The sequence below is a fragment of the Chamaea fasciata genome, unplaced genomic scaffold, assembly GCF_029207755.1.
Source record: "Chamaea fasciata isolate MVZ Bird 193981 ecotype frontalis unplaced genomic scaffold, bChaFas1.0.hap1 SCAF_3, whole genome shotgun sequence".
NCBI lineage: Eukaryota > Metazoa > Chordata > Aves > Passeriformes > Sylviidae > Chamaea > Chamaea fasciata.
In genome coordinates, this window is record NW_027094088.1 from 84,255,825 (window position 1) to 84,271,112 (window position 15,288).

The following is a 15,288-nucleotide window of genomic DNA, read 5'->3' on the forward strand; positions in this document are numbered from 1 at the left end:
AGAGGTAGTCAAGGAATATAAAAGAGAGTGAGTGTGACTTTTTTACACAGGCAGATAATGGTAGGACAAGGAGGAATAGTTTCCAACCAGAAGAGAAGAGATTTAGATTAGATGTTAAAAAGAAATGATTTACTCAGAGAGTAGTGAGGCACTGAAACAGGTTGCTCAGAGAAGTTAAGAATGCCCCATCCTTTAAGGTGCTCAGGGGCAGGTTGGATGGGATATTGAGCAACCTGGTCTAGTGGGTGGATCCCTGCCCATGGCAGATGATCTTTAAGGTCCCTTCCAACCCAAGCCATTCTATGAATATAATAATTTTACTTATTCCTTTACCTCATACAGTTCCCCCAACTAGTATCATATCTCTTAAACTAGGACCCAATATGCAATCAAAACCTCTGTGTAGTGGAATTTAAATACATCCTTAAATTCTCTGCATATCTGCATTGAACACTGCAAAATAATCCCATGCTAATTATGGCCCAAATGAAGCATACAATACACATTTGTCAACTTGCTCAATGGAGCAAGTTAGACTTGGTCCAATTTTCATAAGGCACAGCAAAGACACAGGTCACAAAGTAAAGAATGCTGATATTTTCTTTTTTAAAACAGAAAAGGTCATGTTTATAGACAGGAAGAAAATGTAGAAAGAATTTATTCTAAATAAAATGTTTTATTAGAAGTTCCTTCATGGCTTAAAAGAATGTGTAATAAAATATTTGATATTGAGGGTCTAAAACATTACTGATGTGAGCATGCATTTACTGCATAGCATCACAGTATTTCCAACGCTGCCACCCTCTTTCAAAAAAAGGCTGAAGTTGTTTAAAAATTAGAAAGCTCTTCATATACAATTTTTGCAGTCAGTCAAGGGTATGCACTGAGAAACTCATGCATAAGAGAGGTATTTTTAAGACATTAGACATGTAAAAATACAGAGATTTAAAGTGCTGGAATACCTAAAAAAGTTACAAATTCAGCTTTTAACATCTAGAGCAGCAGGATATCTACAAAGGGAGTGGTGAACTGACTAACAGCATGTTGGACCAGCAGCATGTAGGTTATGGGTGTCTGCTACGTGCCTTAGCCAATGCAAAATCACTGTTGCATATTACACTTTGCATGTGTCGTGCTTGCAGGCTTTCTATTCTCACAGCAAATTTATGCAGGAAAGACAAAACCACATATCACACTGAAAACAGAACTGTAAAATTCTTCCCTGTCCTTACGTATCTTCAAGCTGAATGGCAAAACAAAACCCCTGTCTCCCTTTGAATTCAAACCTTAGAAGAGTCTTTTTCTTGGACCAGAAAACAAACCTGATCAGTTATCAGAATCATTATGTTAAGGTCTTAAAAATGCGGTGGGGGGACGGGGGGGGGGAGGACGGTGTAAAAATTGAAAAGAGTAGAAAGGTCCAATGCACACAAATAACACATTGTTGTATTTTTTAGTGGTGGCTCCATCAGTAAAACAAACAAATTAACAAAGTCAAAACAAAACCCCACAATGCCATTGGAAAAAGGCCCACAAAACCAAAATAACCAAAAACAAACTGAAAAGGCTATGAGGTCTGAAAAAATGAAAGAAAAGAGTTTCACAATACTTATAAGCACAGAAATATACGTAGTATACATCCATGAATCACTTTGATACCTGATAAGAAAACCAAACAGGCAAATAAAATGGTAATTTAGCTGATTAGCAGCAAATTAGCATGTAGTGAAAACAGGCATCTAGACTCATGGAGGCAACCTGCAGCTCTCCATGAGAGAACGCAAGCACGTCAGAGGACAAGAGAACATAACCTGAAATTCTGCCGGATGCTGACAAATGGACCAGAGAGGTACTTAGCAATAATACATCCTTGCACTAAATAAGCATTCTAATTTATTGTCATCAGGGCAAGTTGGAGTCTCAGTCATGTACTGAAATCTCACCAAATTAGGCAATGTACAATCATAAAAAGAAAATCTGGGCTCCACTGGGCTTGCAATTTAAATACAAGGCAATAAAATAGCAGACAAATAAATAAGGAACAAGTGACTACAACTTATACCATTGTCTTAGCCAGTGCCAAATGGGTTGTCATTCATCCTGTGCCTTTAGAGTAATCCCTGGAACAGTTGTGCCCTGGTCCAGCTAGCACTCTCTGTTTACTACTAGCCAGGACACAGGCCAAGAATAAACCCTAACAGACAGCTTCCATACACCCTTCTCTTGAGGAGTTCAAGAATGCGCTGCAATTCATTACTTGGCCAAAAAGGTCAAAGAATGGCCCTTTCATTTACTAGTCAGTAAATATCACGAATGGGGTGGGCATATTTGAAACCATAACACATTGAGCTTGGCATCACAGGAGAAACAGAGATAAAAATCAGCTTAAAAGATTACAAAGTGTAGATCAGGAATCCCTGATTTTGAAGCCCACATGTTGTACAGGAGAAAGAAGGAACAAAGAAACCATCAGAAGAATACAAAAACACATGAGCAAATATGGGAAAACAGTTTTCAGAGGGACATTCAAAATGGACAGAAACAGGATGAAACCGTGCGTATCTATTCAAAAGAAACAGGCATCTCATAATTATTAACTTTCTTTCTGACACAATCAAGTTTTTCCTAGAGCTATTTGTCAGTGTACATATTTTAGAAAACTCATTTAGACCAATCTATCTACTCAAAGTAATGCTTAAAAAAAGAAACTAGAATGGTTCCTGTGTATTACAGCAATTGTGTTATTGTACACTAAAAAATATATGGAAAAGTATCAGAAAAATATTAGCACAAAGTACTAACCAGAAAATAACAGAATCAGATGTTTGTTTCTAGTTAACTCTATAATTAACTAAAATTAAAATCAATAACAGTGCACATATTATTCTAGAAGCCAGTAATTAATGTACCTTTTCTCTCATAGCCTTTCATTTTTTCCCCAAAGTGGGACAGACTTCCCATACAGGTGGAAAAAGGCAAAGGTTTGGATTTCAGTTCCAAGACCTAAACTCATCCTTCAGTGCACTGCACAGACCATCTAGTTATGCAGCTTTACCAAGCTCAGTTTGGTTCATCTTTCACATTTCATCGTTTTCTCTAAGTTCTCAGATCAAAAGAGTAACAGTAAATGCTGAGTAGCAGCTCACATAACTTTTATGGTATACAAAAAATACATGCATATAAAAAATACTGAATTGCAGAAGTGTAGGAAAAGAATCAACCTCTGGCTATAACACCATGCCATGTATCAAGTTACCGAGTTTTAAGTCCAGTTAACTTCATAGCAGTACTTTAAAAAGTACTTTTTAAAGTACTGCTCAGCAGCTAAAATTAGGGCAAGCTTTCCAAAAGCTTTTTCATCTCCCTCTAAGGCCCTCAAAAAGTGCTCCACGGCCCAGAGCTCACGCTCACATTCTCAAGCCTGCTACCTGCAATGGTTTCTGTACGGAAAAATGAATGTTCTTGAGAACTAATCTTTCATGAGAAGCCTATAGAACTCCTCACTTTCTCTGTAAGTTCAAACACTCTGATAGCTCCTGAAAGTAAAGGTACCCTGATGTCAAACATTAAGTGTTTTTGAATATAAGACTCCAATCCATCCATGCTTCAGTATCTGCCCTTCTGTAATGAAAGTAATCATCTTACTACTACATCTTACTACTTCTCTGACAGGAAAAAATACTATCAGGGCAAATTTGTTGCTTTCTCATGAATTAGATGTGCAGAAGAAAGGTAAGCGACAAAGAACAAACAACCAATAAAATCATGAACTTGTGAAAAATCAAGCAACCCAGAAGACAGGGCATATTAATAGTACTGAAACATAAGGCCTTGCCAACTGCCATAGATATGAAAGAAATCAAGACTTAACAGTTTGTGACATCATCTTGGTAAGTCAAAAGCTTTATTACTTCTTTCCTTTCCAGAAATCAGATTATTATGCAAATTTGTACTGGAAATGGCTTACAGGCTGAAAAACAAAGAGTAAGGTACAGATAGGGGTACTGTGAATTTAGCCCCAGATGTTCCCAACTTAGATCAGATCCTGCCACAGGAACAGCAGCAGCATTGCTAGCATAGAGCAATGTCAGTGCAGGCTCTGAAGAAAATTATTTTTATTTTCAGGAATCCTCCATTTCAACTGAGTAAGAAATTATGATTACAGTTTTCCTTAACTTTGCTTATCTGCCCTCAGGGTTAACATGGTTTCTGGCAGCAAGCTTCAACCTGCCTAGCAGTAACTCCGCCTTCCAGGGGAAGAGAGGAGCATGCGCTCAAACCTCTCTCCCTCTAGCTACTTCTTCCAGTTTTCCTTTTTTCACTTCCACTTCTTCCCTAAACTATTCAACCACAATCCATCCCACCTCTCATGTTTAGACCTCTTGGTGATACTTTGCTCTTTCCTCTGAACTTTCTCCAGAATGCTCACAATCTTCTTAAGGTAAACTAGAAAAAGGGCTGTATGAGGATTTTAGAGAAAAATTCAGCCAGATATCTTCTATGACAGCCTCATTTATATGGTTACATATTTCTCTGAAATGCAGGATATCTTGGAAACTATTTCACTTTTTTTCCCCCACTCATGTTCAGCTCATCCCACTTGTATATGCATGTACTTAAAATAATTTCATATACACAAACCAGACTTTTTACTGCCCCACTCTAATTTAACGAGCACTTATTTACAGCTCCACAAGCACTGTAAATAATTTCAGCTGCTCAAAAGCAATGAATACTGATAGCATTGAATAATGTTAGCAATGAACAAAACTCTGAAACTAGAGTAATTTTAAATTATATTTTCATTAAAATCCGAATCAGATGTAGGTCTAAATTACTGCACAAGGACTAGAAGATAAACTTGAACTAATTTCTAAAACCCAGCAATCTTCCTAGGAAGGGTGTTTTATTTTACACTAAGTTAAATCTCAGTTGCACTTTTAAACAAATTCTGCTCCAGTTTTAAAACTCCATGCCCAACTCTCCACACAAACAGATGTTAAAATATGCTAGCAGATGTTATAGTACAATTTGACTTGCCTACATTCCAGACTGAAAAAAAATCTCAGTCAAAAAGTTTAACTAAAACCATTTCTAACCAGTCTCCTCTTCTCTACAGCCCTTTCCTGATGTTTTCTTTGGGTTCCTTTATAGGCCCTACTGTGGTTTCTCTCTCAGCACCCAAGCTACCTTCCGTGTCAGGAATGCTTACAGAGCCTGGAACTAATCGTTGGGGCAAGGATATAATTTATTCTCTCCTTCCCCTGGGAGTACCACCAAGCACGAGCACCCAAAGGGACCCTGGAAACGCCAGAAAAGGATGGAGAAAGGGGCCAGATCCTTTTAGCCTGGAGCTGAGCCAGTACTGACATATTTGTCAGCAAACCACAACATCCCTTTCTGCTCATGACCACCACGTCATCTCCTCCTGCTTCACACCTGGGAATAAACCAAGAAAACAGCAAGACCGCTGCCCATAACATTTTCTAACCAGGAATTAATGTCATAAGAATGAAATTAAATTAAATTAAATTGGGTCGCTCTGTTCCTCACAGTACCACAAGAAAGGCATTATGAATGAAAAAATCACATCTTCTCTGAAAGAAAACAGAAAGCCATTTCACGAGTTTGTTTTTCAAAGAAGGCACCAATTCTATCATGCTCTCCTCACTTCCAAATAAATCCATTAGCAAGTATACAGAGTGAGTTTTACTCAGGTTTTCAACATTTTACCACCAATTTGTGAGTGTTAGTCGTAATACTAAGCCTAAAGCGTGTGAAAAAAATACACATTTAGGAAAATATGAACAATAAGTCTGCAAAATGTAAAATCATTAGCATAGCATGTTTATTTACATAAAAGTACTGGAGCAGTACCTCCTCAGCATTGCTCCAGTTTCCAACCATACTTTATCTTCCAGTGTCAAAGGCTGTATGACAAATTCTGGAGAATCTCTTGTATTTATCAATGGATATAACTTTTATATAACCTCATCTGGACACAAATAAACTAGTTCTACACAAATTCTTGTTTTTCATCTTCAAAGAAAATACTTTTTTTCAAACTTACGCCAAACACAATTTGCATTCTTTACTGAATGGCAGTAGACAAAAACTGTTTTAAAATGAGGTCTGGATTTAATTTTTAATAGTCTGGTTTATGTTATTTTAGCTTGTCTTTGAAGCAAGTATGAATGCAATTTATGTCTTCTACAAGGATTTCTTTCACCTTGCCAGGACTTCACTGGAAATTCAGTCCACCTATTGTTCAACTATTAAGGATTTCAGAAAAAGGAGTTCTACAGCCTCATTAATAATGGTAATGGAATGAAAATGATTACCAGCAATCTGTAGCATCCTGTAAAGGGTGTAGATAATTGAATAAGAATTTGAGATGACATTCATCCATTTTTTTGGACACTGTAAAGAGCTCTTTCTCTAGATTCACTCCAACATGGAAACAATTTGTTATAAATCTTTGGATCCTCCAGCAAAGAAGGAAAATCCTGGTGGATTGCAAAAGAAATTTATATTTTGGAAAGAAATTATCTCCCAGTGTTTGTGCATAATTTTTTGAGTAATTTTGAAGAAATACATATTAAATGGTTACAGTAAATACCAGGGGATTTACTAGCTAAATTAGGTTGCTTTCTTTGAAAGTCTTTTGGGCTCAGATGATGGGGTAATGCAATACTACTCTGTTTCTAGGAAATGCAAATGTTAAAACATAACGTGCACAGTATCTGCTTTATATGACATTTTTGGATATTGATTCCTAATACAGTCTGATCTGCACTACCTGTACTGTATCTTTCTCTGGGGAAACATTTGCTTTTAAACATCTCTGTAAGCTGTTTCTCACAGAAACTCTTATCTTATTTGTTCAACATAGAACTGAAAATAGTACATCTTTATTGCTTAGTTGCAGATCATTTCATATTGGCAATCACCAAATGTAAACATTAATTTTGAGGTCTTGGGGTGTTTTTTTAGGGCCATTCAAAGTTTCTAGCTCCATCTGTATTACTCTGGTACCAGGTTTCTGACTGAGCTGACATTTAGATAAAAGAGGATGGATTCCAGACCCTCCTGGGCTTATAAAGTACTATAACTTTGAACCTGTGCAGTACCTCTCCCAAATTACAAGGAAAGAACTGAATAAATTCTAGTGAAATTCTGTTTGTAACAATGCTGTTAAATTGCAAAGAATGGGATTTTGACCAGGGTTATAATAGGAGCATTTAAAAATTATTTATAAATATTTATATATCTTTAAAGCTAAATCCTTTTATTACTGTAGCACATATTCTTTTAGAGTGCTGGGGGATTTCTAAAATATTTTCTTAGGTAATAAAATCTCCTGTCTTTCCATCTATTTTTATTAAATACTCCAGAGTATTTCAAGTACTGATGAAAATGTAACTGCAAAAATAATTGGATACTTTACTATCAAAAATGCTTTTGCTTTCTCATTTGTATTCACATTTCCTATCTCTTCTTTATGGGCTATACAGCCCCATCTTCAAAGGCTTTCCATTTACAGTCTTTGTTATGGAAAAGTCATATCAAAAATCAGGAAAAAAAAAAGGCTCAATATCAGAGCTATTAAATTAATAAATATATCTCTGTAATTCATGCATTGAATACCCCTCCGTACACACACACATATATGTTTATGCTGACAATTAGATACAAAGTCCCAAGGAATGCTCAAAAATATAAATCACTTATGTGGAGGTCAGTGGTCAGACAGGTCCCTAACATACTCCTATCAATAATTTTTATTCAAATACAGTGAGGTAGCACTCTAATATGATACAAACCAAGATCTCCACTCTGTAAAGGAGGACCCTAAACATGTATCTAGGAGGTAACCAAGAACTTGATTTAGTCACTGAGAACATAAGCCTTTACCAACATCTGAAATCCTCTGGAATTCATAACACTGAAGGAAAAAAAATCCAAGCCTTAATGTTTTAACAATACAGTGGGAAATTGGTCAGAAGCTGAGCCTGAAAGCAGCTACTGAAGATTTTATTTATGAAAGACTATTGTAACACAAACTATATCAACATAATTATATCAGTATCAGTACCTTGCAGCCTGGATTTGACTTATGTAACAACAGCCTTTCAGTTACTTCATAAGAATAAACTACACTGATTATAGGAAATTCTGTCTACTTCATAAGCAACCTCGAACTGATAAATGTAATGAAAGCAAAAGACAAAGATGGAAAAGAAATGTTATATTACTGACTTCTACTACCAACAGATGGAGTCAGGGAAAATTACACAAATCTAAATGTCAGTTTAAAACATTGCTACAAAATAAGGGAAAGAGATGTGCTGTCTTAGAAAGACAGAATAGTTGAGACTGGAAGGGACCTCTGTGAGTCTCTAGTTCAAACACTCCCCTCAAAAATTGTGTCAGCAGAGCAGATTGCTCAGGACCTTCTTCATCTGGGTTTTGAGCATGTCCAAGGATGGAAACTGTACAAATCTGTGTGATACATTACAGTATTTGAGAAAATTCAGTCTAATAAGTGAGATTTTATTTTATGTTTGAATGGAATCAGGAATAAAATTTCAGAGTATGATCACCGTTCCTCCTTAAAAAATGATCAGAAAAGCAAGTTTCCATATTTAAAATGGAAAAGCTCATGCTTAGAAAGTTAAAACAAGCAGTTATTCGGATGGGATAGGAGTGAAATCTGCTATCTTTGCTATGTACTCCTGGAGTCTGAGGTGATGCTAGGAGACCACAACATCAGATAAACACAGACAGACAGGGTAGCTTATATGATAACAGACATGTCAGGAAACAGAGCCAGGAACTAAAAGGCAATGCAGACAAGCCTTTGGCATTTTCAGTATGAGTACCAGCAAGAAACTTTCAGGGTACAAACACAGAGAGTTAAACTAAGGAGCTAAAAGCTACTTCCAAAGACACAAAAAGCTTTTAGCTCACTGTACAGTCACCTAAAGACAAAGTAGGATTATAAGACTGTTGCTAAGTTCTGCCCCAGTCTTTTTTGACAATGCTTATTTTATTTGTTCACTGTTCCTAAATTTGATTAACTACTTCAGCTGGAAGAAAAGCTTTGTTTAAAGCACACAGTGTACTACAACTTACTCCTTGCTACTCAGTGTTACCATCAACAGATGAAGACAAACTGAAATAACAGATTTTAAACATACTTCTTAGCTCGAGAGAAAATTCATCTAGACAACAACTTTGTCAATTCTCGTTTCTTTTCTACACGACACTCCCTTTGCCCCACAACTACTTGTCCTTGGAAAGAATGAACTCTGGTAGATTTTTGATATTTTCTTAAATGTAGTCAAAATTTGCGTATCTTTTGATGCTTTATAATGGTCTCCTCTGACTGTTACAGAACTCACTTTTCATTTCAATCCATCCACAGAAAACTGTTCTACATACAGACAAAAGAATGAAGTAATGACCAAAGGAGTACAGATATCATCAAGAGAGTAGACTAGAACCCTTGAGTTCTGTCAGTTCCAGGTGAAAGAGGGAAGAGAATGAAAAGGCAACTCATCAGCTGAAGCTACCTGTAACCACCTCATCTAAGAATGCAAAAGGAAACATCGTAAACCAAATTAACCAGGTATAAGACACTTCTCAGTTGGCAAAAAAAGACAGGCAAGGGGGAAAAAGTGTATGATTAAAAAGAGGAAAAGAGAGAGAAAAATACAGATTTTTTTTTTTTCCCCAATCATGGCCATGTGCATAATATACAGAAAAGTCCTTACCTTTTTCACTGACACTTTCACTTTCTATCTCCACATCTTCACAGCTAGTATATTCTGGTGTTGATGCCCCTTCTTCCTCTGAGCTACTAACTGACATCTGCCTTTTCTTTCCGCCTCTTTTTGCTCTATGAGGCTTTGGAGGGGATGGCCGCACTGATTCCGACTGGTCAGAGCTAAGGGAATCATTCCTTAGCATGGTCTCCATTTTCTCCCGCTTTGCTTTTCGCATGAGAATAGCAGAGCTAGGATCAAGGCGGCTCTGTTTTATAAAGGAATCGTGGTTCTTGTATTCTACGTGTTCTATAGGAACTGGACTATGCCTGGGAGTTGGTGGGCTATGATTAGTTAATTGTTTAGAAACAGAAATTCTTACATCACCTGTTCTGTCTATAGAGTACGACCTCTGAGTTTCCACAAGAGATTTTCTGTCCTGAGTTCCCTGTAATTGTGAGCGTTTTCCTAATTTATTCTCAGGTACCTCCGCTTCCTCCATTTCTGTGTGTGGCAAAGCTACATCACTGTGTCTTCTCTCGTGCCGGGCTTTAGAAACTTTGGCGTGCATGCGCATCTGCTGCTCCTCAGGGTGTGGTTTTACAGGATATCTTGCCAGATTTGGGTCACTCCTGTAACGGGTATGATATTCATCTTCCTTCCTTTGTTTTTCATCATCAGGCACTTTGCCTTCCTCAAGTTTCTCTGGCAAGTCTGGGTAATCCTGTGACTTGCCTTTCTCCAGCCTTCTACCTTCATGCCGCTCTTTGCGCTCCCTGTCATCTGTTGGTCCTTCTTTTGGAAGTGAGGATTTTGGCACACGCTTACGCTCACTCTTTACACCTTTGCCATTCTGGTCAGAAACCAACACTGCCTTCTTCCTACAATGAAAAGGAGTACAGTAACATGAAGAATTGATTGGAAAATAGAAATACTTGCACACAGTTATGGAAAACAAATTCAAAACCAGAGTAAGCTGTGGTAAAACAGAAAATACTGAATCCATTAACACAAATTAAATCTGTTAATACTTCCATCTTAATTTTATTCTCCAATAGGAAACAACTTCCAGAGTCCACAGAAACATAAATTATGAATGGTCCAATTAATAAGTAAAATTAAAAAAAATATATATTGACATGGATAGAGATAATTTACCCACATGAGTAAGAAGACCCAGAGATATCTTTGTAGTAACTGCAGCATTATGACAGAGTACTGGAGTATGTTCTCTATTTTTCTGGCAGCAGTCATGAGAGTTACAGACTAGCCATACAATTCACTTCAAGTGCCCTGACAGCCCAGACAGCACAGATATAAATACCACCAAATGGAGTATCTACCACAATAACATTACAGAAAGAAGTAATATAGATATAAAAAAAAATGCAAACGATGATATATCTGGAAATTATATTTAAACTAGTTTGATTTATCTTTTTGAAACTCTAAAAATAAGTGCCCATTTCATAAGCATGTAAAGGAAAGCAAATTGATTCCTTGAGATAAATTAATGGCGTTCCTTTCTCCAGTAATAAGAGGAGGAGAAGTTCATTTCTCTATGCAGACATAAGTACAAAACAATAAATAATGAGGCTGCATGAACTTTGTTTTTTCTCTTTCATATTCTGCTTTGGGAAAATAAGCAAGCCAAATAATCATAAAATTCCCATATGATAGGTATTTTTATTTCTCTCATCATTCCAGTCGCCCTTTCATTTAGCAGTTCACATGCGAATCCATTGATTTTGAAGAAGGATGAACCCAGTTATACAGTGTATTGGAGAAGAATGCACACTGGGACAAAGCCACTATTACTTTGCTTTGTGGCACTGAATCTTCCCTTCCACAACTGACACATCTTTGGATTACATATCAAAGACTCTCACAAAGAACAAAGCTGGACATCAGCCACATTAAGCTACACATTAAGTCTCTTCCCCCCCCCCCCCCCCCCCCCGTCTCCTGTTCCTCCTGAGTTTTTCGACTATTAATGGAACCTGAGCTTACTATAGATGATCTTCAATCAGAATGCTTGGAAATTACTGTAACAAGTAAAGAACACTAATTTTGTACAACTAATATGAACATCTCACTTTTGGGCAGCAAAGCAGAAATGTAAAGTGTTTTGCTGCCCTGAAAGTTACAACTGCTCTGGAGGCCTTCCCTGTGCTGGGGGACAAAAGTCACCAGAATTAGAGGAGGGCATCATGTGTTCATTTACACAATACATATACATAACATTAACCTGAATTTGATACAGTTAAACCCAGACAGATCTCACCCACACAGTAAGTTACTAGCCACTGCTCATCATCCATTTTAAGTTCCAAAAGCTAGGGGTAAAGAAATCATCAACCATTCTGGCCCGAATCTGGAGAATCTTCTATGGCAGACTCCTGTTTTGTTGTCACAGGCTCCCTCCTCAATGCTCTGCCATCTGCCAGGCAGCAGCCAAAAGAACAACAACTGCTTCATAGCATTAGCCTCTCCTGATTTGCTACTCCTCAACCCATTCACCACATGGAATGCAGCTCAGGAATTACTTCATTTACACACTTAAAAAAGTTTGCTTCTGGTTGCTTTATTCTTGCAAACAACTTGTTCTGAATTCAAGATGGTACTACTCCTGTTCTACACGAATGTTAACTTTGCACATGTAAACAAGGTCTTTTAACTGTATTATTTTTAACAATAAATTTGGAAATATCATTGATGAAGAGATAAAACATAAGGTTATCTGAAAGAATTCCACAGGGTGTGTTTTTCGATTGCTTAGGTATGGCTTTTTCAGGAGAGTGTTGCTTTGAAAGTTAGAGAAAGCTAGTCTTGCTCTTTGTCTAATAACTTTAAAATACCAGTCAAATTTAATATTTAAAAGTAACCTACAATTCTATATTAAAAGTGTACACCAAATGCATTAAAGTATATGGGAATATCCATAAAATACATTTTTTTCTCCTCAGACCAAGATAGACAATGTATTTGCTAGCAAAGATTTATCCTTCCCTGGTCAGCAAAATCAATTTACTCTTTGTTTTTGCACAGTAGTAAACATACTGAAGGCCCAGCTGAGCTAGCATTTATAATTGTAGGCTCTATCTAGACAGAAAGCATTACCTCTCTTTTGGAGGTTCACTTCTAGACCTTGAGGCTTGCTTTTGGTCTGGGCCCATAGCCGGCTGCGACACTTCTGCTCCTTTCCTACGGTCAGGTTGCACACTGGAAGAAGAGATTTCCTGTGCCGAGGCAGCTGCTGTACTTAAGGGAGTCTGTGACCTCGATCGCTCCTGAAGCCTTGCTTTCTTTTCTCTCGGTGCATCCGAGCTGGCGCCGGTTGCCGTATCACTCAGCGTCCCGTCCTGACTGGGCGAGGGCTGTGGTCCGCTTCCAAAAAACCACGCTCCAGATTTCGTTAGGATTTCTTGCTGCTTTCGACATAAATTGCATACCCACATAACCTAGTTGAAGACAACAAGAAGAGTCAGTGCAGCCACCTCCCAGAGCCTGGAATGCATGCTCACTACTGCAGAGCAGGTACGACCTCTGGCTCTCTGAGCTAGTGAGGCTGGTGCTCATGACAGGACCCAGAACATGCTTCTCCACCGGCTAGAGCCAAGCATCCTACAGGCACATGCTATGCGAGCTTCTCCAAAACGTGTTGTCAATATACATCCGTCCTACCTGTGGCAATCCTCCCTCAGGCCAGCCCTAGTTCTCCTCTGAACAGACACCGACAACATGGCCAGGGCTTGTTTGGGGGGGGGGGGGTGATGCAGAGGGGGTGGGTTGGGTTCTTTCCACCAGAGGGGATCGCTGTCAGGACAGACAAGCCCACCAGACTGTAAACAGGACTTGTACCTCAGGGGGCAGTGTCCTGCCCAGCTAACTCCCAGTTTCTGTGGTCACAGAAAATTGACACACTATTTTCTTGTGATTAAATTTTCTCACATTAAGTAACACCACATTATCCTGCAAATAGATTCATTATGCACCATAAATGATTTTAGCTACACCTACTGCAACTACTTAGAGGTGTAAAGTAAAGCCTTAAGAAATCTACTAACAGAAAACTAAATATACCAATGAAAAGAATGCAAAACTACCATATTTTTTACTACTTGCAAATTATCATCATTATCTCTTTGAGTTATAGCTGCAAATAATAAATTAAAAAATTTGTCCCTGTAAATCACAGTTAAGCAGTGTGCATAGAATGTGGTGCCTAGGGTTCTTCTGGTTTTTTTTTAATTTTTTAAAATTTTTTTTTAAATTTAATTCCTTACACACAAATATACAGGAGCACACACATTAAAGCAAGACTATCTTCCTAGCCTGTATACTGTAGAGACAGTCTTATGTACAGGAGCAACTCACCAGTGAAAAATAAATGGTTAATCAAGACTAAAGTATGTGAAAATTTAAGAAAAAATTGAGACAAAGAAAAAAGCAGTTTTCAGAAAGAAGAAAAACTAGGCAAAATGCATGAATAGAAGGACATAGAAGAGGGAGGATTTTTATCAGAAATAAAAATGAAGTTGAGAGGAAACAAAGCTGATTATTATTAAGGAAAATGGTAAAGAAAAACTGTTAATTTAATATGGAAAGTATATAGGAATGGGTAAAATTGCAGTGAGGCTACGAAGGATGACAAAGGTTGGAAGGAAAAATATGCTTGAATTATTTTGTGTAAACACAGGAATGATGTAACAGTCACAAAATTATACAGCACTTAAAATAAAAAAGAAAAGGAAGAAAAAACTTCATGGAAGAAATTGAAACAGAACAAACTTCTGCTACTGAGCTCTTTTAGTCTCTGGCCTGTGAAGGTAGTGGCTGACAAGGCACAATGAAAACTTAAGTGATTTTAAATATTTAAAATAATTAACATTTATTCATAACACTCTAGAATATCTTTTAAAACACTCTAGACTATCTTTTTAGGTCTGAAAACTACATCAGAAATTCCAAGTGCATTTCTTCACTGTTTGACCAAGCCACACAGAGAAGACATCCAACTCTTTACCCTCTGTCAGGACTGTTGATTTTATCAAAAGATGACTGTTATTTTTCTTCTATTTAAGAAAGATAATAAACTATCTACTAATACATTAATTAAAAAAGACCCAACCTTAATCAAAAGCTACAGTTTTTCCAGCAGGGGCATAAACATATATCATGATGAAAACAAATAACACTCAGTAGGATAACAGAAACAGCAACTTAGACAGAGATAAATAGTAGACCTATTAAAAAAAAAAAAAAGCCCTTTATTCCAAAACATGTAATTTATTCCATCTAGTAAAACTCGAAAACCAGCAATTCAGTTTATTAGACTCCCTATTCTAAATAGAACAGACTTTTAGTCTATCAGATTATTATTACAGATATTCAAAAAACCAGCAAGACTCAAAGGAAAAAAGCTACATTTTAAAATGCTTTTATAGGATCTTCCACAGCTGTTAGCTCATTAGACAGCAAGTGTGCATGCAAATGTGTCTGTGTATAGAATGTATGTCAG

General features: G+C 37.2%; 1 protein-coding gene across 12 annotated transcripts in view; it reads right to left on the bottom strand.

Annotated features, from left to right (window-relative positions):
* RIMS1 (regulating synaptic membrane exocytosis 1) overlaps nt 1-15,288 on the bottom strand; it is a 302,331-nt gene that overhangs the window by 145,249 nt on the left and 141,794 nt on the right. For all 12 annotated transcript variants that reach the window (XM_066179696.1, XM_066179691.1, XM_066179694.1 and 9 more), the window contains exons 5-6: nt 12,888-13,228; nt 9,777-10,648 (exon numbers count right to left, since the gene is read on the bottom strand). In XM_066179696.1, coding sequence (XP_066035793.1) covers nt 9,777-10,648; nt 12,888-13,228 — 1,213 coding nt within the window. The remainder of the gene's footprint in view (nt 1-9,776; nt 10,649-12,887; nt 13,229-15,288) is intronic.